Below are 26,508 nucleotides of genomic sequence, written 5' to 3'. Positions count from 1 at the left end.
GCACACAGACTCTCTAGTTGTGCCTTGCGGGCTTAGTTGCTCACTGCCTGTGGGATCTTCCTGGACCAGGGATCAAACCTGTGTCCCCTCCATTGACAGATGGATTCTTAACCATTGGGCCACCAGGGAAGTCCCTGTATGTTTTCTATACAAATGTTTTTGTATACTTAAGGGATGTAAGGTTCCATATGTACCAAATCAAGTTTATTGATTATTCAAATACATTTTCTTTATATGCTTCTTTTGTTCTGATTCTGATAGAGGTGTATTAAATCTCCGTCTCAAATTCTCTCTATAAAGTGCTTCATGTACTTTTGAAAAAAAGATTTATTTATTCATTTATTTTTATTTTTGGTTTACTGGATCTTCATTGCTGTGCACAGGCTTTCTCTAGCAGTGATGAGTGGAGGCTACTCTTCATTGAGGTCCACCGGCTTCTCACAGTGGGGGCTTCTCTTGTTTGGGGCACATGGGCCATAGAGAGTGGGCTCAGTAGTTATGGGGCACATGAGAGTGGGCTCAGTAGTTATGGCGCGTGGGCTTGGTTGCTCCGCGGCATGTGGGATCTTCCCAGACCAGGGATCAAACGCATGTCCCCTGCATTGGCAGGTGGATTCTTAACCACTGGACCACCAGGGAAGCCCTTTTCTCGTACTTGTAATAGTTTTTTGCTTTTTCTATTTAATTATAATGCTATTGGGAGCATACAGATTTTGACTGTCCTGTCATCACAGATTGTGCCTTTGTATCAGTTTGTCATATCCCTGTTTATCCTGCTTAGTGCCTGTTGCTCAGTAGCTCAGCTGTGTCTGACTCTTTGCAGCCCCATGGACGCAGCACACCAGTCTTGCCAGTCCATCACCATCTCCCAGAGCTTGCTCAAACTCATGCCCACTGAGTCGGTGATGCCATCCAAACATCTCATCCTCTGTCATCCCCTTCTCCTCCTGTCTTCAGTCTTTCCCAGCATCAGGCTCTTTGCTAATGAGTCAGATCTTCGCATCAGCTGGCCAAAGTATTTGAACTTCAGCTTCAGCATCAGTCCTTCCAATGAATATTCAGGATTTATTTCCTTTAGGATTGACTGATTTGATCTCCTTGCAGTCCAAGGGACTCTCAAGAGTCTTCTCTAATACCACAGTTCAAAAGAATCAATTCTTCAACACTCAGCCTTCTTTAAAATAATAATAATGGTTGAAAATAAAAGGACACAGAGAGATACCAGCAAGTGAAAAGGTTAAAATAAAATGAAATAAAAAGGAAGCATGACCATATTAATAACAGAAAGGTAGAATTTCAGGTTGTATATTTCAGATACTTGCTTGTATCTCTCTGTGTCCTTTTATTTTCAACCATTATCATTTTTTTACTAAAAAAAAAAGCATATTTCTTGTGTGTATCGTATCACTAATTTTTAAACCCAAGCTGTGTCTTAATGGGATAATTCAGTCTGCTCACATTTCATTTAACAATTGGTACACTGTCCTTGATTTTATTACCAGTGGTTTGTGTTACATTTATTAGTTTACCTTGTGGTATTCTTTTCCCCTTCGATGAGGTTGCTATTGATTGCCTTTTTTCTCCTTCTGTTAATCTCTTGTCCTTCTGTACTTTCTTCGTCATTAGTGGCTTCTGCTTTTCCTTCTGGTTCCTAATCCAGTGTGTTCTAGCATGTGTGTGATGAGGATTCTTTTTCTCAGCGACCCATCTGGAACTCACAGAGCCCTGCCAGTCTGTAGACTTGGGTCTGCTTTCCAGCTTAGGGAAATCTGCTTGTTCACATGACTATTGTTTCTTTTCCTTTTTCTGTTGCCTGTTGGCTCTCCTGGCTGGATCTCCCAGTTTCTTATCTTTTCCCTCTTTACTTCCATCTCTGTGTGCTTTTGCTCTGAGGTTTGAGATATTTTTTTTCTGCTTGATCTCCCAGGCCACACATTTGAATATCAAGAGGAACTATCTTCTCCTCCAATTAGTAGTACAACAATGTATTTTAAAGTTCTAAAGCAGTCCCTTTCTTCTTCTTTTGTGCCTTACTTGAATCTCAGAGAGTTTTTTCTTCTTGTTGTTCACATTATAATTATATTTTCTGGCCCTCTGCCTTGCGAATAGCCTCAAGGTATGTGTTTTTTCTTTTAAACTAGGTTATATACTTATGTGTTTTTTTTTAATCAAAGCATTAAAAAGTATATAACAATAATTCTCATACATATCATTTTCCTTGCCCTGTTCTTTATCAGCTTAAAAGTTACCATTTTAATCAATTCTTTCTCTATTCTCCCAGAGTTGCTTTCTGCAAACACAGACTAGTATGAATATATTGATTATTTTCTGTCTGTCTGACACAAAGATAGCATGCAGGACATCTTGTTTTTTATTTATTTTTTTTTTGCCTTTTTGATTTAACCATGTGCCTTGGAGCTTGCACATAGAAAGTATCCTTCCTCATAGCTACATGCTTTCCCGTTGTAGGGATGTAGCATAAATCATTTAGCCGGTCCACTGTTGATGGATACTTGGATTGTGTCCTATCCTTTGCTATTACAAACAACATTATAATAAATAATCTTGTAAACCTGTACAGAGAAATCGCAGTGAAATCCCAAAAGTACAATTGCTGGGGCAAAGGGTAAACAGGAGGTATTTTTTAGATGTTGACAAATTGCTGCACTCAGGGCTTGTATCAATTTGCTCTCCCAGCAACACAAATGAACACACCTTTCTCCCCTCAGCCTTGCCAACTGAGTGTCATCAAAATTTTGCTTTCTGCCAATCTGATCCTAAAATACATTATCTTAAGGTGGCTTGAGTTTGCATTTCTCTTTCCAGTGAGAATGAGCATCTTTTTATGTATCTGAGGACTATTTGTTTCTATTTTTCTGTGAATGGTCTGTTCCTGTCCTTGGCCCATTTACATATGAAGTTATTGGTCTTTCTTTAAAATTGATGTCTAGGTGGTCCTTCTATAGGGAAAATAGCCCTTTGTCTATTACATGAGTTGTAATCTTGTCAAAGTTCATCTTTTGGCTTTGCTAATGAAACTTTCTCGCCACTCAAGTTTTCTTGAAATGCGTTTGTGTAGCCAAGTGTATAAACCACTTATCTTATGGCGTTTAGATTTAGAGCCTTTGTTACAAAGGCGCTTTTTTTTTTTTAAGTAGAGAATTTTGCTCATATTTTCCTCCCTGAGTATTGTTATGTCTTCACTTTTAACCTCTGAATCTTTGATACTTTGGGGGTATGTCTGAGTGGACAGAGTAAGTCCACTTTAACTCATCTTTAATTATCTTTTTTTTTTCTGGATGGTCACCCAGTTGTCCCATCCCCCTTTACTACTGACAAGTTCTTCCCACCATGATTTAGTGTGTCCTGAGTCCTAGTCATGCTGGGGTCTGATAGCAGTGGCCTGTTTGGTAGCTCTGTTTGCTCCACCTCTCTCCAGCCCCATCAGAGGAGTGATGTTGATTATATATCTTTGCTCATCAGGACTGGAGGTGAGATGCTAGAATGCCCCACTTCGTGGGGGTCCCTAGAGCAGTAGTGGTCTCTTGCCTCCTTAGCAAGACCAGCCTTAAGCACAGAGGCTACTTGGCCCACCTACTTGGCTCCCCATCAGCTCCTGGGGGCAAGGGGTCTGGACAAGGCTCACCCTGCCTTCACTCCAGGGTCCCATGGCAGGCACAGTTTGCCCCAGGATTTCCCAGGTCCCAGCCTGTCTCAGGGCCTCTCGCCTGTGCCAGCCAGGTCCTGCCCATTCATCTTCCCCAGCCCCCACTTGGTTTGGGCAGTAGAGGGTAGCAGTTAGGAGGGGAAGAGAAGCAGGGCATGTTTAAGCTGCCATATTTCCAGAATCCTTGGCCCCAGAACTGTATCTTAAAGGGAGAGAACTTCCTTTGTCTGTGATAGATTGGGAGTAGGGGGGAGCTGGAAGGGCTGGTCTGTTTTCAGATAAGAAATAATGAATACCTCGCGGAGTAGTAACACTGAGGATGCAGAAGAGTTAAAAAAGAAATTTGAAGGTTTTTTCCTTGCCTTTTATTATGAAATTTTTCAATCATATGAAAAAGTAAAAAAGAATACCGACATGAATATAATTATACCTATTACCTAGATTCAACAATGACTACTTTGTCATTGTTGTTCTATCTTTTTGTTCTATCTTTTTTGTTCTATCTTTTTTGCCAAGAATAAAATTATAAAAGTTGTAAATTCCAGGCCTCATTATATTTCACCCTTGAAAACTTCCCTGATATCAGGGCTTCCCTGATAGCTCAGTTGGGTAAATAATCCGCCTGCAATGCAGGAGCCCGTGGTTTGATTCCTGGGTTGGGAAGATCCCCTGGAGAAGGGATAGGCTACCCACTCCAGTATTCTTGGGCTTCTCTTGTGGCTCAGCTGGTAAAGAATCCACCTGCAATGAGGGAGACCTGGGTTCTATCCCTGGGTTGGGAAGATCCCCTGGAGAAGGGAATGGCTCCCCAACTCCAGTATTCTGGCCTGGAGAATTCCATGGACTCGCAAAGAATCGGACACGACTGAATGACTTTCACTTCACTTCACTTGAAAACTTCAGCATGCATCTCCTAAAAATGATCTTTTTCTCTGTAACCATGATACCATTACGTTAATGCCTTAATGTAGTCTAAGATTCAGGCCATAGTCAAATTTTCCCCATTATCCTAAGACAAGTCTCTCATAGCCCATTCAAACCAGAATCCAATCCTATGCATTCATTGCGTTTGGTTGAACTCTCCCTAGACAACCCCTTCCTTTTCCTTCTGCTCTGACACGGACAAAGAGACAGACCAGTTGTTGTGTAAGAATGTCTGTTTTATTTATTCTTAAAATATTTATTTATTTGGCTGCTCCAGTAGTAGTGGGTACATGGCATCTTCAATCTGCCTTGCCGCATTCGAGATCTTTTTTAGTTGTGACATGTGGAATATTTAGCTGAAGCACATGAAATCTTTAGTTGCAGCACGTGAACTCTTAGTTGTGGCATGTGGAATCTAGTTTCCTGACCAGGGATTGAACTCAGGCCCCCTGCATCGGGAATTCGAAGTTTCAGCCACTGGACCACCAGAGACATCCCAGAATGTCTGTTTTAGATTTGAATGTTGGCTTCTGTGGTGATGTTCCCATGTTCCTCTAACCCTGGTGTTACCTGGGGACTGGTGAGTCTGAAAGGTTTCCCTAAGTAGGGTCGCCAGGACTCTGAGACAGATGAGACAAGAGAAGCAGGTGATTCCTCCTCAGCACCAGAGGTGATGCTGAGATGGGGAGGAGGAGGAAGATGAACTCAGTTTGTGTATCTTTTCAGTGTATCAAGGACTTCCCCGGGCAGTTGGATTGCTTAACCTGGAGATACAGTTGAAAGCTGTTAACCCAATAAAGTGGGTTGAGCTTTCCCAGGACAGTCGGGTGAGAAGCAGAGATGAGATAGCAAGCACCCAGGAAACAGGCAGAGGAAGGAAGCAGACCAAGAGGCCATAGCCTGAGGCATCCAGGAGTGGGAGGATGATAAAGACTACATGCGAGAGGAGCCAGGCCAGACCAGGACCAAACTTGCCCTTGAGGAGGTTGTAGGAGACCTGAGGGAGGGGTTGGAGGTCTGAGAGAGCAGATGGTGAGATGCTAGGTGAACAGACTCCTTTGAGAAGTTGGCTCTGAACAGAAGGAGGGGAGGGCTGGTTCCAGTGTTGTAGCCACGCATTCCGGGAAACAAACTCACTCAGAAGGACAATGCAGATAGTGGAGGGGAAATAAACTCACTCAGAAGGACAATGCAGATAGTGGAGTGCAGTTTATCACACTGGCAGGCCCAAGGCAGAGTCTTCTCTTAGCCAAGGATCCCGACCAGTTTTTGTGAAAACCTTATATACCCTAAGCATATGTGCCCAAACCCACCTCCTCAAATTCCCTGAACCTAATCTGAACAAAGGAAAAAGAAAGATACAATCAAAGTTAACCTGTGATTTATATGTCTTAAACCTAGGTAGTTAATAGTGGACAATTATCAATAGGCTGTGGTCATACCCCAATAAGCTTAATAGAATGTATGATTCTATTCGGTTACACAAATAATTAGGATATTCTTTTAGGCGATGGAGAGCCCTGAGGTTCTTCCTTTTGGGGGGCCTGGTTTTCCAGTTGGTATGTTGTTTCCATAGATACTGGGCATACCATAGAGACTGTGGCTCAAAGTCCACAGTCTGGCCCAAGATGGAGTCCTGCTTTCAAGATAGAGCCTGTTCTGTTTCCTCCTTCACCAGGGGCACACTTTTTTATTTCCCAAGGTAGAGAGACCTTGAGTTTGTTGAAATGCCAAAGGGACAAAGGCAGTCAGGTGGATGGGACTGGAGATTTGAGATGAGGCAACTCCTGAGCAGATGAGAGTCACTTGGGTTCCCAGGGCTCAGGTTGGGGAGGTCGGCTTGGACAGGCGGACCCTGAGCCCCCATCGGGGAGGGAGAAGGACAGGCGAGCACAGGGGCAGGTTGGCTGGAGGGGGCGGCAGAAGATGACCACCCTGTCACATTGTCCCGCCTCCTGAGGTTGGCTCAGGAGGGTCCTTGACAGACCGTTTCTTTTTAACTCATCAGTTGTTCAGGCTGCACTGGGTCTTCACTGCTGAGCGCAGGCTTGCTTCAGTTGCGGTGACTGAGGTCCACTCTCTAATCCCCGTGCTCGGGCTTCTCTTTGTGGTGGCTTCTCTCACAGGCTACAGTAGTTGTGGCACGTGGGCTTAGTTGCCCCGTGGCACATGGAATCTTCCCAGACCAGGGATCAAGCCCATGTCCTCTGCACTGGCAGGTGGATTCTTAGCCGCCAGACCACCAGGGAAGTCCGACAGACCTCTTCTGATTCCTCCCGGCCCAGCAGCAGGAGACCTCCTGGGTGTCTGCCAGCCTTACTCAGAGCCCAGGGGGTGGTGAGTGGTGAAGGGGCTCCACCCCAGGCCTCACCCGGGAGGAGCAGGCCAACCAGACAGCTTCCCGAGGACACCAAGAGGCTAGGGGCAGAGTCTAAAACCAAGGGCACTCACTCAAAACCCGAAGTCAAGAAAAGCAGAAATGTAACCCAGCTCTCTTCCCCAAGACTGCAAGTGGGTGTGGGAACTAGGGCATCAGCTTGGCTCCTTCACACCAACCAACCCTATGAGAGAGGTGAGAATGACAACCTATTGAATAAAGAGACTGAGGCCCAGAGATCCCAGGGGTCTCCCAGAGAGAAACTGAGGCAGAGTCTACACAAGACTGGAGTCCATTCTGGACTCCAGCTCTATTCTTTTTTCCTTTTAATTGAATGGAGCTTCTGCCCCAATTCCAGGAGAAGAACGTCACCCCAGGTCATTTACGATCGGAATCTCATCACACTAGATGCCTCTGGGGGGGGCGGGGCCAGGCATGGCTACGGTTTGAGAACCCCTGCTGGCTGAGCCCCAGCCTCCCCACAGCACGTTGGTGACAGCGTGGCTCTGGGTTAGGGGTGGGTACGGAGTGAGACCTGGACTCTGTCCTGGAGAAGGTGTGCTCAGAGGAGGGGCAGACGCCAGACCTCGGGCGGTTCGGTACATGGCTAAGTCCCTGGGGGCAAAGATCACCATTCATTTCCGCCCCACCCCGCCCACCCCAGCTGGATGGCAGAAAGTAGGCTCTCAGGCCCAGAGTCAGCCAAGGAGGACCTGTCCCCCCTCCTCCATCCAGCCCTTCTCGCCAGTCCCTGGGCTAAGTCACTGGTCTGCAGGCATTTCCCTTGCTTCTGGCTCCAGAGAGCAGAAGGGATTTTCTGGTGGCACCTGCTCCTGACACTTCAGTGAGGGTTTTGGGAAGTTGGGTGAGGTGCTGCTGGCTTCTTCTGTTCCTCCCCCAGCGTGTGCCTCTGGAGGCATGAGGGTGTGGTGAGCGAGGAGGACCCTGCGGGGGAGCTGCCGTGGTCCCCACCTCCTCTCACTGGGGGAGGGGCAGCCTCCTCGGTAACCCAGACTGGCCGGATCTGTGTGGGGTTGGCTCCATCCCTGAAGGGTGGGGCCAGAGCCCAGGGGGAGAGCTCAGGTGTGGGAGCCAGGCCTCTTACAGAGGAGGGGCAGCGGGCGGGGTGCTGGCTGCCTTTCCTGTGGTCCCAGTCCCCTCCGGCCACTGTCACTCCTGGCCTCTGCCTCGGGGAGACCCTGTCGCTCCTGGTTTCTGCTGCAAGCAGACGCTGCTCCCCAGTTGCACCTGCAGGGCAGTGCCGAGGGCCTGGGTTCCCACCCCAGTCCTCCTCTGTCCCTTCCCCACCCCAGCTCCTCCCTAGTAGCTCAGCTGCCTTGGAATTTACAGTGGCTCTTCCCATCTGTCTTCCGGCTTGACTGCACCTCTCTAGGTGGCTGTGTGTGTGTGTGTGTGTGTGTGTCCCCTGGCCCTCCAGGTGGAGACAAAGTGACGTGTCATATGTGTTATAAGTGTGAGAACTCCAGGTCTCTCGGGGGGGATTAGTGTGTCTCTGGGCCACTGGCTTCTAGGTTGGGGCACAGGGGATGGTAGAGAGATGGTACTGGAACTCTGAGGGCAGAGTAGGGCACAGGCCCCAGACTTGCTCTGGATGGGGTCTCCCCAAGTGTCCCACACCCTGAATCCATGCCAGGCCTGGCTCTACTTGGGTGTCCCCATGCTGAGCCCACAGTGGGTGCAGGGGAGGACAGCCCGGGGGATGTGGGCCAGGGAGGAAGGAGAGTCAGGGCTCTGGGCTAGAGGATGACTGGTACGTGAGATGAGGGCCCTGGGATCCTGGTGGAAGGGTAAAGGTCAGAGCTTCCTGTTTAGCCACTGCCTGAGTGCCTTCGGGCTGGCGGGTGGTGGGCACTTGGGGCTGAGGAGGGAACACCTCTGAGGGGGTTAATGAAGAAAGATGGACCCAAGGGCTTGGAGGACAGACCACAGTTGCTCACCCAGGACAGGGTGTGTCCTCTGAGCACCCACCTGCTGAGCACCCACCTGCTGAGGGGTGAAGAGACAAGAGGCTAGAAGGAAGCTCTCATGGTAGGATGGGAGAGCTAGTCCATGCCCCCTTTCTCTGGTCCATGGAGAGTGGGGAAGGGGCCTGGGCATACTTGTGCACGTGTGTGGGCACACCGGTGGGGGTGGACACATGCGTCTGGTGACCAAGGTTGCAGGAGGCAGACCCAGGCGGTCAGGCGAGTAGATGGCGATGTGGTCAGAACCCCTCTGGTCTTCCACGTGGCTGGAGGGATCTGGACCCAGCTCCCTCTGAGACCATATCTGCCCAAACCCCTTCCTCTTTGAGATTATCCCCCCCGCACCCCCCCCCGCCCCTCCACATACAAGCTTCCTCTTTTCCATCACATCCTCCCTGGGCGTTAGGGGAGTCGATGGCCATTCATTGTCCAGTCTCCTGCAGCTCAGGCTCCAGCTGCCCCCTCTAGCAGCCCCCATCTGTGCAGCCCACCCTTCCCCCACCAGCGGGCCTAATGCCATCCTCCATGAAGCCTGCCCCATGCCTGTGTCTGGGCCTGGGATTCAAAACTCACTGGTAATCAGAGCGCTGAGTGGGGTGGTCTGTGGTTTCCCTGGACATAAAAATACCCCTGACCGGAGGCACCCCCACCCTGTCTCAGGCAGCCTCTGTCTCAGGCAGCACTTCCGCAGCCCTGACAGGAAATGGGCTGGAGGCTCAGCCTCCCGCCATCTCAAGGCAACTTCTTGTTTCCCTGTTGCCCTGTGCCAGTCCTGGGGTTGTGCCCCTTAACTCCACCCACAAAGCCTTCCCAGGGCTGCATCCCAGCAGCTCAGAGGGGACAGGATGGTGGACATCACCGCCAAACTGACCAAGAGGCAGAGTCGGGACCTGCGGGGACAGGTAGGGGACCCTGGCACTGGGGGTGAGCTCAGCCTCTGATGGGGATGGCAGAGGGGCCTGTGTGGTCCAGGGGCTGCCTGTCGAGCTCAGGGAGCAGAGTCAGGAGCTGGGAGCCTCACGGAGGTTGGGACTCCTGCCTTCTCTCCTCTTTCCTTCTCCGAGGCTCCACTTGTCTCCCCAGGGGTGGCATAGGGATGCTGAGAGGCAGTGATCCGCTTGGGGATGGTGAACGGGGTCGGGGGCGTGGAGAAAGGGGCAAGCCTGTCACCTGCTTGTGGGCAAAGGGAGGAGACTGGTGATGAGAGCAGCTGGAGGGCTGGGGGAACTGGGTAGCTGGATGCGGTGATAGCCGGGCCCTCTTGGCTCTGTTCTTGGTTCTGAGGTGGGAGACCACTTCTTCTTTTCCATTCAGAGTCCCCTGTGTCTCTCACCTGCCTGGGGTGTGAGCCCCCAGAGCCCCTGGTGCCCCAGGCAGGCCCTGTGGACAGGCTGTGTCTGTATCTGGCCTGGGCCTCCAGGAGTTGGGGGTGGGGAGGCAGCCCTGCTCCAGTCTGGCCGAGCTCCCCCCTGGAAGGCCTGAGGGCCTGGAGAGCTTGGTTCTGCCTGGCTTCCAAGAGCCAGTCTGCACCTGGCTGAGACTGTGCCAGGAGAGGAAGCCACCTCTGTTTTATTAGTAGCACTGTGGGCGCTGTACAGAGAGTTCTAGAGTTTGAAGGGGCCTCAGGGCTACTTCAGTCCAGCTCTTTCTGCAGGGCTGCGGCAACCCTAGCAGGGGTTGAACTCCACTCACCTACCTCACAAGAAGGCCCCTCATAACCTGCCCAGGCAGCCTGTGTCTCTGGGGCAGCGCCAATCCTTAGACTGCACTTCCCTCTAAGGGGCATTGCCTGGCCCCCGTTTGGCCTCTGATTGTAGTCTGGAGCCCCACGGTGTAATTCTGTGTCTTCTCTTCCTGCTGACAGCCCTGTCACATGGGTGGGGGTGGGGGGCGGGGCAGGGGCTAAGTGTCTACCTCCCAAATCTCCTCTGTACCAGCTGGGGATGTTCCTTGTACAAGATTCCCATCAGCCCAACCAGCCTGGGACTCCCCATGGACTCAGCCAAGGCCAGCAGCCTGGCCATGTGGAAATCCCCATGTCCAAAAGCCTGTCTCCTTCATTGGTTCCCTTCCAGCTCCTGTCCCAGGGACAAGCAAGGTCACTGCCTCAGTGGGTCCAGCTGGGGTGGGTAGGAGGTATGTCTGATTATCCACCTGCCTCCACCTACTGCCTCCATCCTGCCCTCCCCAGGATTTTCCTGGTTTCTGTGCCTGAATGCTCATTTTCAGGAAGTTCTTGCTCAGAGCTAAACCCAGTCTCTCCTGTAGTGTCAGGTGTGTTTGGGTTTCTTTTTTTTTTTTTTTTTTAATATTTATTTAGCTGTGTCAGGTCTTAGTTGAAGCATGCAGGATCTTTCGTTGCAGCTCACAGACTCTCTAGTTTCGGCACGTAAGTTCTAGGTATGCTTGGTTTTTGTTTGTTGCTAAGTTTGGCATGGAATTGACTTGCATTTCCTGGTGGCTTAGACTGTAAAGAATCTGCCTGTAATGCAGGAGACCTAGGTTCAATCCTTGGGTCGGGAAATATCCCCTGGAGAAGGGAATGGCAACCCATTCCAGTATGCTTGCCTGGGGAATCGCATAGTCAGAGGAGCCCGGTGGGCTACAGTCCATGGGATCACAAAGAGCGACTATCACTTTCACTCAAGCAGTGAGTGTTTCTGGTGGATTGGCTGTGTGCCTCGGGGCATTGGACTGTCTGCTGGGTGGTCAGCTGTGGTCAGTTACATCATCCTGGGTCTAGATATCAAGAATCTCTTGCCTTTGAGGGGACAGAGAAGGTAGACAGATGGGTGGACGATGAACGGACCACCAAGGCAGAATGCCATTGGGCCCAACAGAATGACTAACCAGAGTGCCAGCTGGTTAGACTTCTCACCGGAGGGAACACACTTCCCCCAGGTGAGACTTGTGAGCTGAGCACCAGCAGAGGATCAGGACTTGGACAGACAGGGAATTGAGATGCGGGGGTGAGGGTGGGGTGGGGGCGGGGGGCAGGTTCCAGAGTGTGGGAACATCTGGAGCAAAGGCACAGGTCAGGGGTGGCGGGGGGAGCACTGATTAAGAAGATGCCTTTTGTGTCTGGGGGAGGGTCAGCAGGCTGGTGTGGTTGGAATACAGGATGCCACAGGAGAGCTGTTGTGGACAGAGAAAAAAGAAGTGGTTTGGAAGGTCCCATTTCAGCCAGACAGGAGTTCGTGGGGCGAGGGAGCAGAGTGGACTGGGAGGAATGCTCAAGTCTTCTTGCCACCTCCAGGCCTGGGGCCCGTCACACCATCTAAACTGGTAACACCCCCTTCTATTTTTGCTTTCTTGTCAGCAGCAGTCATCACCGAGGTGCAGTGCATTTCCTTACCACTCTGCTGGGTTCCTTCCCCACCCCACACACCATTCACACGCGTGTGCACTAGTGTAGCAGCCCCACCAGGGCAGATTTGTGTCTGATTGTCCACGGCTGCATTCCCAGTGCCCAGACCTGTGCCTGGCACAGAGCAGGCAGATCTTTGCTGGCCAAATGGATGCTTTTGCAGGCCCAGTGAGGTTGCATTGAGCAGGACGCACTTCCCCTCTTGAGTAGTTTATAGCTGAATGAAGGTGTTACAGAAATGGAGGAACTTCTATGATTTGTTGTTTTAAAGAGATTTATTGTCCAAAAAAAAAAAATTGTTGCTGCAAAAAAGAAAAAATGAAACAAAACCAAACCCAGTTCCTATAATTACACAACCCAGAGATAACCTCTGTTAACATTTTGGAGAGTTACTTTAAAAATACAAAATGGAAATTGTGCTAAGTTTACTATTAAAAAAAAATTTTTTTTAATTTGTCTGCATCGGGTCTTAGTTGCAGCAAGGACACAGCATCTCCATTATGGCATGTGGGTGCACAGGCTTCTCTCTAGTTGGGGCTCATGGGCTTTAAAGCCCTTGAGCACAGTAGTTGTGGCACATGGGCTTAGTTGCCCCTTGGCATGCGGGATCTTAGTTCCCTGAACAGGGTTCAAATCTTTGTTCCCTGCATGAGAAGGTGGATTCTTCTAGACCACCAGGGAAGTCCCCGAGTTTACCATTTTGAAATATGCTTTTCCCTTATAACATTAGGCATTCTTAGAACACAGTATTAATCTCATGCTATTCTGCTGTCTGGAGTTTGATAGTGTCATTATTTTTCTTTCTAATGGGTACTAGGCTGGGTGTGGTGGTCACACAGGAGAAATCTCAGGAAAGATCTTAAACCTGACACCTGAGCTGAGTCCTAAAGGAGGAATAGGAGTCAGCCAGGTGAGAAAGGGGGTAGGGAGAGGTTCAGGGTGTGAATGAGCTGAGGTCTGTAGCAGACACAGCAGAGAGGGTGGGGGCCTCTAGCAACTGGGTGCTGCTGGAGCTTAAAGTTCAAGGTAAGGGCCAGGAGTGGCAGGAAATATAGGGGGGAAGACAGTCCGGTGATGGACGGCCTCTGGTGCCCTGGTAAGGGCCTAGACTTTGCCCAGCAGGCAGCAGGGCGCCCTGAAGCCGTCAAGCATGACCAGGTTTATACTCTGTGTAACTGGACCCTGCAGAGGGTAAGGGTTGCCGGGCGAGGTGGGCGCGGGGGGGCGTGCCTAGCCAAAGTGGGCGGATCTGGCTCTTGACCCCGCCTGTCTCTCCCACTTCACTTTGCTTTGGTAGGGTGGGGAGAGACGCATACCCTTTTTTTTGGCCCTTCCTTCTCTCTCTCTCATCTGGAATGGATTCTGAGGTCTGCAATTCCTGTACTGGGGAAGTGTCAGCTCCAAATCCAAAACCAGAGGCAGTGTGGGTTCCAGTTCCGGAGCTTTTTTGGAGAAGGAGGAGGGAGGGCTGGGTGTTCTTGGTGGGGGTTGTAGAAGGCAGCAGGGCCCCGCCCTCAAGTATCCTGAGGCCATTTCTCTGTTCCAGTCTTTGACTCACACCTGTGAGTGTGCAGCTGGGAGAATTTAGCTGTTAGTATTTTACTATTGTTAATAATTAATGTAGCTGCCCCACGCTTCTGGGGCACTTCATATTTTACAAAGCACTTTCCTGAACAAGTCCTCATTCTCTCTTCACTACGATTTCCGGAGCGAGGGCAAGGCACACATTTTGCATTTGGGGGAACCGAGGCCGAGAGGTGCTGAGACTTGCTGAAAGTTGCCGAGTGGCGAGTGTGCGAGTGGGGACAATGTGACCGCTGAGCAGCCCCGAAGGTCACGTCTCCTTCCTCCTCGAGCAGGTGGACGAGCCCCCGGAGCCCGTGTACGCGAACGTAGAGAGGCAGCCTCCGGCCACATTGCCCCGCGCTTCCGCGGCCCCTCGCGGTGTGGGAGACTCGGTGTGGGAGACACACACGGACGCGGGCACCGGACGCCCCTACTACTACAACCCGGACACGGGCGTGACCACCTGGGAGTCGCCCTTCGAGGCTACTGAGGGCGCCGCCAGCCCGGCCACGTCCCCGGCCTCGGTGGGCAGCCACGAGAGCCTCGAGACCGAGTGGGGCCAGTACTGGGATGAGGAGAGCCACAGGGTGTTCTTCTACAACTCGCTGACGGGAGAGACGGCTTGGGAGGACGAGTTAGAGGACCAGCTGGAGGACGAGCAGGAGATGCAGCCGGGCCTGGGCCCCAGCAACCAGAGGGTGAGGGGCGGGGCCTCGTTCGAAGTGGGCGGGACCTTGTCAGGATGGGCGGGGCTGACTTTCAGGGCCTCTGACCCGCCCCCCCCCCCCCCCCCCCCCCGTCCTGCCCACAGCCCTGGGGACTGAGAGGGAGGGGCCTTGGTGGGTGGGGCTATCACTGAGCGCCTTTGACCCCATCCCTCTCAGCTCGGGAGAACTAGGGTGGGGGGCGTGGCCTGGGCCGAAAGGGCGGGGCGCCAGAAATTCTGGCTCTGAGAATTTCTGGCTCTTCTGCTCCCTGCAGCCCCCCACCCCTGAGACGGACTACCCTGATTTGCTGACCAGTTACCCAGAGGAAGACTATTCCCCCGTGGGCTCCTTCAGTGAGCCTGGCCCCGCCTCTCCCTTTGTCACACCCCCAGGCTGGTCTTGCCATGTGAGCCCAGATGGGCAGACGGTATACACCAACAACATCACCGAAGAACAGGTAGGGGCAGCGGGCAGATGGGTGCAGACTGTCGTGGGGTCGCTTCCCTTACCACTCTATACTGAAGTTCCCGCATGGGTTCCATGCCAGCCCAAGACTCCTTGGGGCGGGGTTGGGCTCTGGAGGGAAACTTTTGTTCCCCTATCCTGTGAACTAAGCGGCCTGACCATCCCTTTCCCCACAGTGGGTGAGGCTGGAGAACCAACATGGGAAGACTTACTTCTACAATCCAGATGACGCCTCCGTTCAGTGGGCCCTGCCCCAGGTAACCAACTGGGGAAAGGAGAGTGCCTGGGAGAGAGGAGGGGGCTCAATATGACAGTGTCTTTCTTTCCAGGTCCCAGTCCCTGTCCCTGCCCCTCGAAACAGCCACAAATCCAACCAGAACAGTGAGACCCCAGCCCAGGCCACCCCCCCAGAGGAGAAGGTAAGGGAGGGGGCATGTAGGACCTGGCAGGACCCCACAGAAAAATTGGGGTGTTTCTGGAGGTTCTGCGATTAGGTCTGGAGGCACATCACCATAGGCCCAAGCACTACCCTGGGCTAAAGGAACCTGGGTTCTGGGTTATCCCAGACTCAGAGCTGGACAGGCTGGGGGCTGGTAGGATGTCTCTCCTGCTGCTGCGGCTTCTGTGGAAGCAGGCACCCCCCACCACTGGCCAGGTGCCAGCAAAGAGGGTTCAGTGGAGACTCAGACTCGACCTGTGAGGAGCTGCTGGCTCCTGTGAGGGAGAGTGGCTCCTCCCCTTAACTACCTCCTCCTTCGCCCTCTTTCTCTTAAGATCAAGACTCTGGACAAGGCAGGCGTGCTCCATCGCACCAAGATAGTGGACAAAGGAAAGCGGCTCCGGTGAGAGCTCAGCTGCCTCCAGACCCCGCGGTGGGCCTTAATGATGATGTTCACTGAGCACCTCCTATATGCCAAACTCTTATTAACCCTTTATGAGGTCCTGCGAGGACCCTGAGGCACAGAGAGATGACTTGCCCAAGGCCCCTTGACTGCCAGGTGTTAGCCCTGGGAGTCCACCTCTCATGACTGGGTGCTCCAAGCTGTGTTCTTAAACTCTGTGCCCTGATCCTGAGGGTGGAAGGGGGGCGCCTCAACCCAGGACCAACCCAAGCCCTGCCACCACTGCCCCTACCCAGGAAGAAGCATTGGAGTGCCTCCTGGACAGTGCTGGAGGGTGGAATCCTGACTTTCTTCAAAGATTCGAAAAACTCAGCTGCCAGTGGCTTGGTAAGGCCCGGACCTCCAGGGCAGGGGCCACCCCATCTGCTCTGACTCCCGAGGGGCTTTGCTTAATCAAGTTTGCCGAAGGCTAGGTCTGAGACCATGGAATGTGAGGGTCCAGGGAGCTGGGCCTTGGCAGGGGCAATGAGAGCAGATCACCCCAGGACAAGCATGTCCAGTCACGTCGGGTGTGGGAACCAGTCCTTGAGGATGGACAGCTCCAGCCTGGTGGGCAGGGAGACTGGAAACCAGATACACCTGCTCGCAGAGATGGGACTACACTCCTTTTTCCTTTCCTCTCCTAGGTGGGCAGATAGCAAACAACCAGCCAGCCCCCAGGCTCCATGGTTCTAGGAACTCTTGGGTCTCTTGCCTCCAGAGCCATGACCCTCATTGTGCCTAGAGCCAAGGGAGCCTGGTGGATTGGAGCCAGGATGCTGTGACAGGCCGGAGCTGAGCTGCAGGCGTCCTGAAACCCAACCCTTTTTCCCTTCGCAGAGGCAGCCTTCCAAGCTCTCCACCCCTGAATTCACAGTGGACCTGAAGGGGGCCTCTCTCACCTGGGCCCCCAAAGACAAATCCAGCAAGAAGAATGTGCTGGAGGTGAGTGGTGGGGGTGAGGAGGAGGAGAGGGAGTCTACTGATGGCTTAGGGTCCTCACTAAGCAGGTCCCCCCTGAGCAGGGGGACCCTGGCAGAGCTAAGGCTGGAATTCTCGGGCCTCAAAACCAAAGCTGTCCCCACCTTGGGAATCTGTCCACAGTGTTTTCTGGCATCAGGATTCTGCAGCTCCTTCTCCAGGAGCAGAGCTCCCTGGAGCCCTTTGTCCCCGAGTAGAGGTCCCTGGGGAATAACACTGTCATGTCTGGAAGGGCACTCCTCATCCCACTGCTTTGGCCTGAGACAGACAGGAGATGCTGGGTCCCCCCTACTCAAACTGATAGGCTGAGACACCTCCTCTGGCTGGTTAGAGCCCAGCTTCCAATCGGAAGTGAATAAACCAGGGCAGGGCAGTGGACACATTTCTCAGGCTCCCCCTCAGGAAGAGAGGCCAGATGGGGCCCAGGCAATTGCCTCTCAGGCCACTGTCCATGTGTTGTCTTGTTTTTAAACTACTCTTATCCTCACCTGGGCTTCTCCAGGTGGCACAGTGGTAAAGAATCTGCCTGCCAATGCAGGAGACGTAAGAAATGTGGATTCGATCCCTGGATTGGGAAGATCCCCTAGAACAGGAAGTGGCAACCCACTCCAGTATTCTTGCCTGGAAAATTCCAGGGACAGAGGAGCCTGGTGGGCTACAGTCCATGGGGAGCAAAGAGTCAGACATGACTGAGAAATTAAATAGGCAAGCACTCTCACCTCACTCTCCAAGTCAAGCACTCTCACCTCACTCTCCAAGTGTTTTGAGGCAGCTCACAATGAAAATGCATATAGGTGAGGTGGTAAAAGCTACTGAAAAGCCAGGAGCAGGAAAAACAAGTTAGAGGAAGAGGGCAGTGTGGAGTGGGATTAGGAAACAGGGGATGTACAGATACTAAGGTTACTGTTGCTGAAATAAGTCAGCTCCTCGTTTCCTGGCAGCCAAAGTGAAACATGGCTCTCATTATTGGGTCAGGGGAGTGAGGGGAAAACCATTCTAGATTTTGAGGGAAATCAAAGCATTTTCCTAACCCTTGGCTCTAGAAGAAATTTTTAGTGTGCAGCTCTTCTAGTTTAGTAAGGGACTCTTCGGGTTGCTTCAGGTAACATTTGCTGAAAGCCAAAAAATGCATGACCTTCCATTTCAGCTCAGAAAAAGCAATTCTGCAAGGAGCTTGAGTGTGTTGTTTAATGATGGTTCACCCACCTTCACTCAGTTTTAGAACCAGAGTATCCACAGAGCAGGGGCTTCCCTGATGGCTCAGTGGCAAAGAATCTGCCTGCCAATGCGGGAGGCGTGGGTTCGATCCCTGAGTCAGGAAGATCCCCTGGAGGAGGGCATGGCTACCCACTCCAGTATTCTTGCCTGGAGAATTCCATGGACAGAGGATCCTGGCAGACTACAGTCCATGGGGTATGACATGACTTAGGAACTAAACAACAATAATCCACAGAGCAGAACTGGAAACCAGTTGTATCTCCTGAGCTCTGATCAGTAGGTCTGGAGGCTTCCCCAGGCTCCACCGAGTAGAGCTCTATGATCGACTAGCTTTGTCTGTTGTGAACATCAGATTGAGGAGGGACATCATATTTGAACTGGAGGGAAAGTCTTCAAACAGTACTCTCTGAATGTCACCTCTCTGACTGGGTTTTTGATGAAAGTTTCAGAGTAGACACTTCTGAGTTGTCTTTTCTGGCAAAGACCAGAAGGCAGATGGTGCTGTTGGAAGCGCCTCAAGCTGACAGGAAGGCTGACAGTCTGGAATGGAAATCCTGGAGTCCCCTGCTTCCCACTGGCTGGCAGTCATCTTCCCTCCACTGGGGTGGAAAAAAAGTGAAAGTGAAAGTCATTCAGTCGTGTCTGACTCTTTGTGACCCCATGGGTATACAGTCCATGGAATTCTCTAGGCCAGAATACTGGAGTGGGTAGCCTTTCCCTTCTCCAGGGGATCTTCCCAACCCAGGGATCGAACCCAGGTCTCCCTTATTGCAGATGGATTCTTTACAGCTGAGCCACAAGGGAAGCCCAAGAATACTGGAGTGGGTAGCCTAACCCTTCTCCAGGGGGATCTTCCCAATCCAGGAATTGAACCAGGGTCTCCTGCATTGCAGGCAGATTCTTTACCAACTGAGCTATCAGGGAAGCCTGCCACCTGTAGGCAACTAAAGATTTTTCTCAAGTATGCATGCATGCTAAGTCACTTCAGTCGTGCCCAACTCTTTTCAATCCTATGGACTGTAGCCTATCAGGCTTCTCTGTCCATGGGATTCTTCAGGCAAGAATACTGGGCTGGGTTCCCGTGTCTTCCTCCACGGGATCTTCCCGACCCAGATATAGAACTCTTTCATCTCATTTGCATTAACAGGCAGATTCTTTACCACTAGTGCCTCCTGGGAAGCCCTTTTTTAGGAGACCGCCCTAAATACTGTATCATCGAGGATGGCCAGTCTTCCTAGTTGTCCTGGTGGCCCCTGACAATAGCTGGCTTGAGTTCTGCCTGCCTGTGCAGTCAGCAGAATGCATGTCTTGTACAATATATAGATACATAACTAGACAGATTTGCCTTCCATGTGAAACTTGAATGTGAACTGATTACCGCTTTTGAGACAGCTGCCAAAAAGAATGGCAATTGTTTTAGAAGCATTGTTAGGCCATTTGTTCTCTGGAATAACAGATAGGGCCCCTCTCAGTTTAGATTAGAATGAAGTTGCGCTCTCTGCCCACTGAAGGTTCTCTGGTCTTTGCAGGGAGGAGGATGGAGTAGAACATGCAGGTTTGTTTTGTTTTGCCTTTGAAAGCATTTTAAATTCCATTAAAGTCTGCTGCTGCTGCTGCTGCTAAGTCGCTTCAGTCGTGTCCAACTCTGTGCGACCCAATAGACGGCAGCCCACCAGGCTCCCCTGTCCCTGGGATTCTCCAGGCAAGAACATTGGAGTGGATTGCCATTGCCTTCTCCCCATTCAAGTCTAAGTTAAATAATTAGACAGCCAAAGCACTGCACTAAGTCTGGAAGCTATAACCTGTCTGAGACAGTTTTATCTATTTATTTATTTATTCAGCTGTGTCGAGTCTTAGTTACAGCACACAGGTTCTTCGTTGTGTCATATCAGATCTTTCATTGAGGAGCATGGACTCTCTACTTGGGGTGCATGGGCTTAGTTGCTCTGCTGCATGGGGGATCTTAGTACCCAGACCAGGGATCCAACTAGTGTCTGCTGCATTGCAAGGCAGATTCTTAGCTGGACCACCAGGGAAGACCCTCAGACAGTTTTTGCTGACTCTGACTCTCTCACAGGACCCAAAGGCAGGGCTGGTATGAGCTGCAGCCACCAACCATTCCCATCCACCTTGAAGGCTTGGTTCTCAGAGCCAGAGGCCGAGGAGAGATCCATCCAAGTTAGCCTTGTTTTTTGTAGACTTCGTTATAGAAACAGCAGTCAACTGATAAAGAACGCAGGCTGTTAATATCTGCTTGCAACTCAGTAGTGTAGAATAGTGGCTTTGGGGCCTCCCACATGGAGTTCCTTTCATTGATTTTTTGCTGGCTGGTGCTCTGGGTAGGCCTCCCATGGGGAGGCAGGATGGGGTAAGGGAAGGCACACCAGATGGCTAAGCCATGCAGTTCTGCTGCACGCAGATCCTCGCTCCATCAGTCACTAGCTGTGTGTCCTCAAGGAAGTTGCTTAAACTCACTGAGCCTCAGTTTGCCCATCTGTAACACAGAGATGCTGTTACCTACTTCTTTAAAGAGGTGGAATACCTTGGCTTGGGGAGAGGCCCTGGCTCTATTAGTCTTTGAGTTCCTGGAGACAGCAATAGATCACCTCTACCCCTGTATCCCCCTTGGGGCTTAGCCCTGGGGCAGACCCAGGGAACCAGAGATGACTGAGTGACTTGTGTCCCACCAGCTTCGGAGCCGAGATGGCTCAGAATACCTGATCCAGCATGACTCGGAGGCCATCATCAGCACCTGGCACAGTGCCATCACCCAGGGCATCCAGGAGATGGTATGCAGAGCTGGGGGCTGCCAGGGCTGGTGGGGAGGGGTTGGCCAGCCATTATGCAGGGCAGCTGTGCCCACTGTGGGTGAGGCCCTCCACTTGGGTACTGGGAGCTCCATGACACTGGTAGGTAAGTAGTCCTCTCTGCAGATGCAGATGGGCTGCTGAAGAAACAGCTTTTCTTAAGTAAGTGAATCCAGCCCCTGGGGTTGGCCCTACGGGACACCTGTCCAGGTGAACATATCCTAGAGTAGTGACCCATTCCACACTGAGACAGGAGAAAAGTAAATACTCTGGTAAACAACCTCAGGCTGGAAAGAAAGGCTGAAACCAGAAGATATCATTTAAAAGGACTGAATTGATGGGTCTACCATTTTTTTAAGTTCAATATATCAATTGCATAAGTAGAGATGGGGCAGGCCCACTCTGACAGTTCTTCACCTGGAAACAGCCTGGGGCTTTTTGATCCTTAATTCCCTATTAAGGAAATAGGCAACACTGGATGCCCTGCTTGGCTGTATTAATAATGGTAGGAATCCAGATCCAGAAAGGTGATACTGGTGAGGTGGTTGGCAGTGCTCTGGTCCCAGCTCACACTGCAAAATTGAACTGGGAGCCATGTATTTCGAAATGCTGACCTAGTGGAGTGTGTACAGAAGAGCTAAGGAAAATGGTGGTGAAAGGGGACCAGGAACCAGGAGGTGGGTAGGGGCAGTCAGGATGAGAAAAGGTGGGGGAGAACAGGATGCCTGTCCAACACCTGGAGGGCTCCATGTAGCTAAGAGGGGGCGTGAATGGGGTTCCCTGATGGAAGTAAAGCTGAGTTGACCTGGGTAAGGGAACAGAGAATTCTCTGCCAAGGGGTCTTCAGTCCTGCTGGGAGGGCATTTCAGTCCCTCACCCCATCCCAGAAGAATCCCCCCACCCCACCCCCTGGCCCCAGCCAGTTGGCCCCAAGCTCTGCCTTTCTGAGATTGTGTGATTCTAGTCCGCAGACCTGCCTCCCGAGGAGGAAAGTGAGAACAGCGGCGTGGACTTTAGGTCCAGTGAGCGCCTAGGAAGCTGGCAGGAGGATGAGCCACGGCCTGGTGCAGGTGTGCTTGGGTCGGGGTGAGGCGGGTGGAGGCGGATGGCAGACATCCTTAAGGGGAGTGGTGACCACCGGGCTGGGGCCGTAGGGCCGCTCAACCATGGTGCCAACGACTGACCCAGCCCTCGTGTTCCCATTGGCGTTGGGCAGCACCGTCCACCCCGGGGCCCGGAGGCCTGGAGGGTGACGTCAGCAAGGTCCGACAGAAGCTCCTCAGGTTCCTGCTGAGGCGGCCCACGCTGCAGTCGCTGCGGGAGAAGGGCTACATCAAAGGTACCCGAGGGACCCGAAGAGCGGGGCGCCAGTGGCCCAGGGCCGAGGCGGCGCTGACAAGCCTCTCCCCCAGACCAGGTGTTCGGCTGTCCGCTGGCCGAGCTGTGTGAGCGCGAGAAGAGCTCAGTGCCGCGCTTTGTGCAGCAGAGCATCCGCGCCGTCGAGGCCCGGGGTATGTAACCGCGCTGGGCCAGGCATTCCCGGAGCCTGAAGGCCTCCTTCCAGAACCCCAGACGGAGACCTCCAGGGAGGGGGTGGGGCTCTGGGTCGAGGGGGAAAGGAGAGCTTCCGAGCAGGAATCAGAGCAAGGGCTTTAGCGCCAGCCCACTGAACCCGGGGTCAGCGCCTCCCTCCGCTCCAGGGTTGGACATCGACGGTCTGTACCGCATCAGTGGAAACCTGGCCACCATCCAGAAGCTGCGCTATAAGGTGGACCACGGTGAGGCCCGCCCCGTGGCCCTGCCCCAGGCCTGCAGGCGCTTGAAGGAACGAGCTGACCACCTCTTCTTCCTTCCCCGTATCCCACCCCCCCCCCCGCCCCCCGCCCCGCCTCCCGACCTCCCGCCGCAGATGAACGTCTGGACCTGGAAGACGGGCACTGGGAGGACGTTCATGTTATCACCGGCGCCCTGAAGCTCTTCTTTCGAGAGCTGCCCGAGCCCCTCTTCCCCTTCTCACACTTCCGCCAGTTCCTCGCGGCCATCAGTGAGTGCCTGGGGGAGGTGGGGTGGATAGGGTACAGGTGGGGCTGGGCTGCCTCACGCACGCTCCTGTGGTGACCAGACCCCCGAAATACCGAAGTCAGCCCCCTCTGTTTCCCCTCTCTCCTCCCTCTGACCCGACCCTTACCCAGAGCTACAGGATCCGGCCACGCGTTTCCGCTGTGTGCGGGACCTGGTGCGCTCGCTGCCCGCCCCTAATCACGACACGCTGCGGGTGCTCTTCCAGCACCTGTGCCGGTGAGCGCGGGGAGCTGCGCGGGAATGGGGAGGCGGGCCTGAGGGGACCCGACCCCTTTCCCCCCAGCTCTGGGCATTGATTCCAACCCTCCACCCCCGCTGCAGGGTGATTGAGCACGGAGAACGGAACCGCATGTCAGTGCAGAACGTGGCCATAGTCTTCGGGCCCACGCTGCTGCGGCCCGAGACGGAGGAAGCCAGCATGCCCATGACCATGGTGTTCCAGAATCAGGTGGTGGAGCTCATCCTACAGCAGTGCTCGGACATCTTCCCGCCGCACTGACCGCGGGCCCCCAGCCCCACCCCAGCTGCTGGACCTGGAAGTGGGGGCGGCGACAGTGGTCCTGCATGGGCAGCTGGAGGCCACTCAGCTAGACTGTTTATCTCTGGCTAGACTGTTTATCTCTGAGACCTCCCCTCCCTTCAGACCGTAGGCGGCTGCGAGTTCTGCACCCCTTCGGTTCTGAGGGTATGGTGACCCCTTATGGGCAGTTCTCAAACTGTGGGGGTTCCTACCCACCCCCCCACACCCCCACCCCCACCCCGCCCCGCGCCCGAGTTGGCCTGTTCGGAGGTTAATTGGGGTCTGTTCTTTACCACAGCGCTACCTACTGGGCACGTGCGAGGATGCAGGGTGGGGGCGAGTTTTTGGGGACAGCCGCTGATGCCACGGGGACGTGGCCGAGGGCACTCCTGGTTTCATCAGGCCTGCACCTGGTGGAGGCCTTCACGGAGACCCTGAGGGTCCCCGGCCCTGTGCGCGGCACTGTGCCATCATGAAGCAGCAAGTGACAGCTTCCCTGCTGCGGAAACAGGACTGACCGATCCAGTGGGCAGCTGAACTTGCTTTTCCCCAGGCCTCTGGGCTGAAGCTCCTGCCAGGCTTAGCCACTGGCTGGCTGTGCACCATTTTCATCCACTTTCCCAGTTGGAGTTCTGGGTCTCTGCCCTCCCTTGATCCATTTTGTGCTCTGTGCGAGGGTTCTTCCTGGTCACTAAATGTGTACCCTGCACCTGCCACTTGACACACACCATTTCTACTCACAATCCCATTTGACAGATGAGGAAACTGAGGCTTACAGAGGCAAAGTGACTTCAGGGTCTGGTGGGTGATTGGACTCCCCAGCTCAGCCTTCTGTCACACCAGAGCACAGCTTCCTGTGAAGGTGCCATCAGTCCTTTCAGCTACCCCCGCTCAACAGCACTGCCTTATGGGTAAGGCAGTGAAACTAAGCTGGTGGGTTCTGTCTGAGAACGTCCCTGAGGGCAAAGAGGGAGTCTGCCGCAGCTGTTCTTCTCTGGGGGGAGGAATAACAGCACTGGCAGGAGCCTTCTCAGTGCCCTTGCTGTCCCGTGTACCTCCCTAGTGCCCACCTTGCTGTGAAGAACTGGGAAAGACTGCAGGGTAGGGGGAAGGCAGGCTTGACCTCAGGAAAGGAAGTGCGAACCCGACCCCGGCGTCATCGGCCCCCCTTCCCTTCTGACACAAACCACCTCAGTTTATGGGCCTCAGCCTCCTTCCCCCACCCACCCGTTCATGCGTTCAAACAACAGAAGCTAATATTTATTGACATTTGCACCACGCCAAGCATCTTACTTGGATTATCTCACTCATTTCTCGCAGCCAATATTTATTATCTGCTTTTCTGTGCCCGGCACTGTGCTCTGGGGCAGGGGTACCGCACACTGCCTCCCTGGTGGAGCTTCTGGCCTGGTGGGTGGGACTGACCCAAGCCCACCCCTGATGCCAGCAGGCCTGGGGCAAGAGTACAAATGAAGGTTTCATACCATACATACATCAACATCTTGTAAAGTTACCAATCAAGCTGAATCGATAGAATGTGTTCTATTCTCCTACTTTGTTGTCTAACTTTAAAAAAAAATATTCTCCTGTTTGTTATTGTTATTATTTAATTATTTATTTTGGCCGTTCTGGATCTTCATTGCTGTGCTTGGGCTTTCTCTAGTTGCGGAGAGCGGGGCCTACTCTAGTTGCGGTACACAGGCTTCTCATTGCATTGTCTGCTCTTGTGGCCGAGCACAGGCTGTACAGCACGCAGACTCAGTAGTTGTGGCCCCCAGGCTTAGTTGCCCGATGGCATCTTCCCAGACCTGGGATGGAACCCACGTCCCTGCATTGGCAGGCTGTCTCTTAACCACTGGACCACCAGGGATGTTGTAATTCTCCTACTCTGACAAATATGCTTTTACAATGACCTGGAAAGCCAGGTTCTAACATTAACTTCTTTGGCTCTGCTCTCAACCCAGCCCCACCCCTAATCTTCCCACCCTCAGGGCATCCTGGCCCAAGGAGAGGGACACATGTGGACATTCCAACCATGAGTGCAAACTGCTGTCCCTGGTCACCCCACACAGTCCACACTCTGAGGGAAGGGACATGGGGTCCCACATGTCGGGAGCATGGTCTAAAGGGATGGGCCTGGGCTCTAAGGGGACCCCACAGAGTCCTCATTCTGGGGGGAGAGGCACAGAGAATGTCCAGAGTTGTTCAGTCGCAAAGTCGTGTCCAACTCTGCAACCCCATGGACTGCAGCATGCCAGTCTTCCCTGTCCCTCACTATCTCCCAGAGTCTGTCCAAGTTCATGTCCATTGAATCTGTGATGCCATCCCACCATCTCGTCTTTTCTTACCCCTTTCTCCTCCTACCCTTTGTCCTTCCCAGCATCAGTATCTTTTCCAGCGAGTTGGCTATTTGCATCAGGTAACCAAAGTATTGGAACGTCAGCTTCAGCATTAGTCCTTCCAATGAGTATTCAGGGTTGATTTCCTTTAATATTGACTGGTTGATCTTGCTGTCCAAGGGACTCTCAGGAGTCTTTTCCAATACCACAGTAGAACCTTCTAAAGTGAGACCCATGGCAGGTCAGGGGCCCCTCTCACAGGCCTATGGGCAGAACTAGATGGATATTAAACAGCCAACTACTTGACTAACCATGTTTGTATGGGAGCTGGGAAAAGTGCAGGGTGCTCTGAAGGTGTGTCACTGGGGTGTAACTGTCCCCCAGGGGCCCAAGATGCCTCTGCGTAAGTCACATTTGAGCCAAGCACTAGAGAACGAAGAGGAGTCAACAGGGTGAGGAAGTAAGGGAAGGGGTGTCTAGTCAGAGGGAACAGCATGAGCAAAGGCTCTGAGGCAGGGAGGCTTGTGGGGAGAACAAAATCTGAGCGATGACCATGGTGACCAAAGCCCACAAAGCCAGTGGGCATGGGTGGGAGGTGAGGCTGGAGAGGCCGGCAGAGGGC

The 26,508-nt window shown here is 52.7% G+C and overlaps 1 protein-coding gene across 4 annotated transcripts in view; it reads left to right on the top strand.

The window, feature by feature from the left end:
* ARHGAP27 (Rho GTPase activating protein 27) overlaps positions 1-25,143 on the top strand; it is a 36,121-nt gene extending 10,978 nt beyond the window's left edge. Inside the window, exons 1-16 of one of the 4 annotated variants that reach the window (XM_024980547.2) lie at positions 9,333-9,855; positions 14,177-14,584; positions 14,868-15,050; positions 15,235-15,315; positions 15,388-15,477; positions 15,833-15,900; positions 16,197-16,287; positions 16,780-16,884; positions 20,829-20,927; positions 21,910-22,015; positions 22,162-22,284; positions 22,358-22,456; positions 22,646-22,723; positions 22,855-22,989; positions 23,138-23,243; positions 23,349-25,138. In XM_024980547.2, the coding sequence (XP_024836315.1) occupies positions 9,799-9,855; positions 14,177-14,584; positions 14,868-15,050; positions 15,235-15,315; positions 15,388-15,477; positions 15,833-15,900; positions 16,197-16,287; positions 16,780-16,884; positions 20,829-20,927; positions 21,910-22,015; positions 22,162-22,284; positions 22,358-22,456; positions 22,646-22,723; positions 22,855-22,989; positions 23,138-23,243; positions 23,349-23,526 (2,007 nt within the window). In that variant the 5' untranslated portion in view covers positions 9,333-9,798 and the 3' untranslated portion in view covers positions 23,527-25,138. Of the gene's footprint in view, positions 1-9,332; positions 9,856-14,176; positions 14,585-14,867; positions 15,051-15,234; positions 15,316-15,387; positions 15,478-15,832; positions 15,901-16,196; positions 16,288-16,779; positions 16,885-20,828; positions 20,928-21,909; positions 22,016-22,161; positions 22,285-22,357; positions 22,457-22,645; positions 22,724-22,854; positions 22,990-23,137; positions 23,244-23,348 lie in introns of those variants that run through there. The other 3 variants (NM_001102352.2, XM_024980546.2, XM_024980545.2) reach the window with 3 other exon arrangements.
* Positions 25,144-26,508: the final 1,365 nt, after the last annotated feature.

This window comes from Bos taurus, chromosome 19 (assembly GCF_002263795.3).
Source record: "Bos taurus isolate L1 Dominette 01449 registration number 42190680 breed Hereford chromosome 19, ARS-UCD2.0, whole genome shotgun sequence".
Classification (NCBI taxonomy): domain Eukaryota; kingdom Metazoa; phylum Chordata; class Mammalia; order Artiodactyla; family Bovidae; genus Bos; species Bos taurus.
Note: the sequence above shows the minus strand (reverse complement) of the source record. Positions and strands in the feature narration are given on the sequence as shown.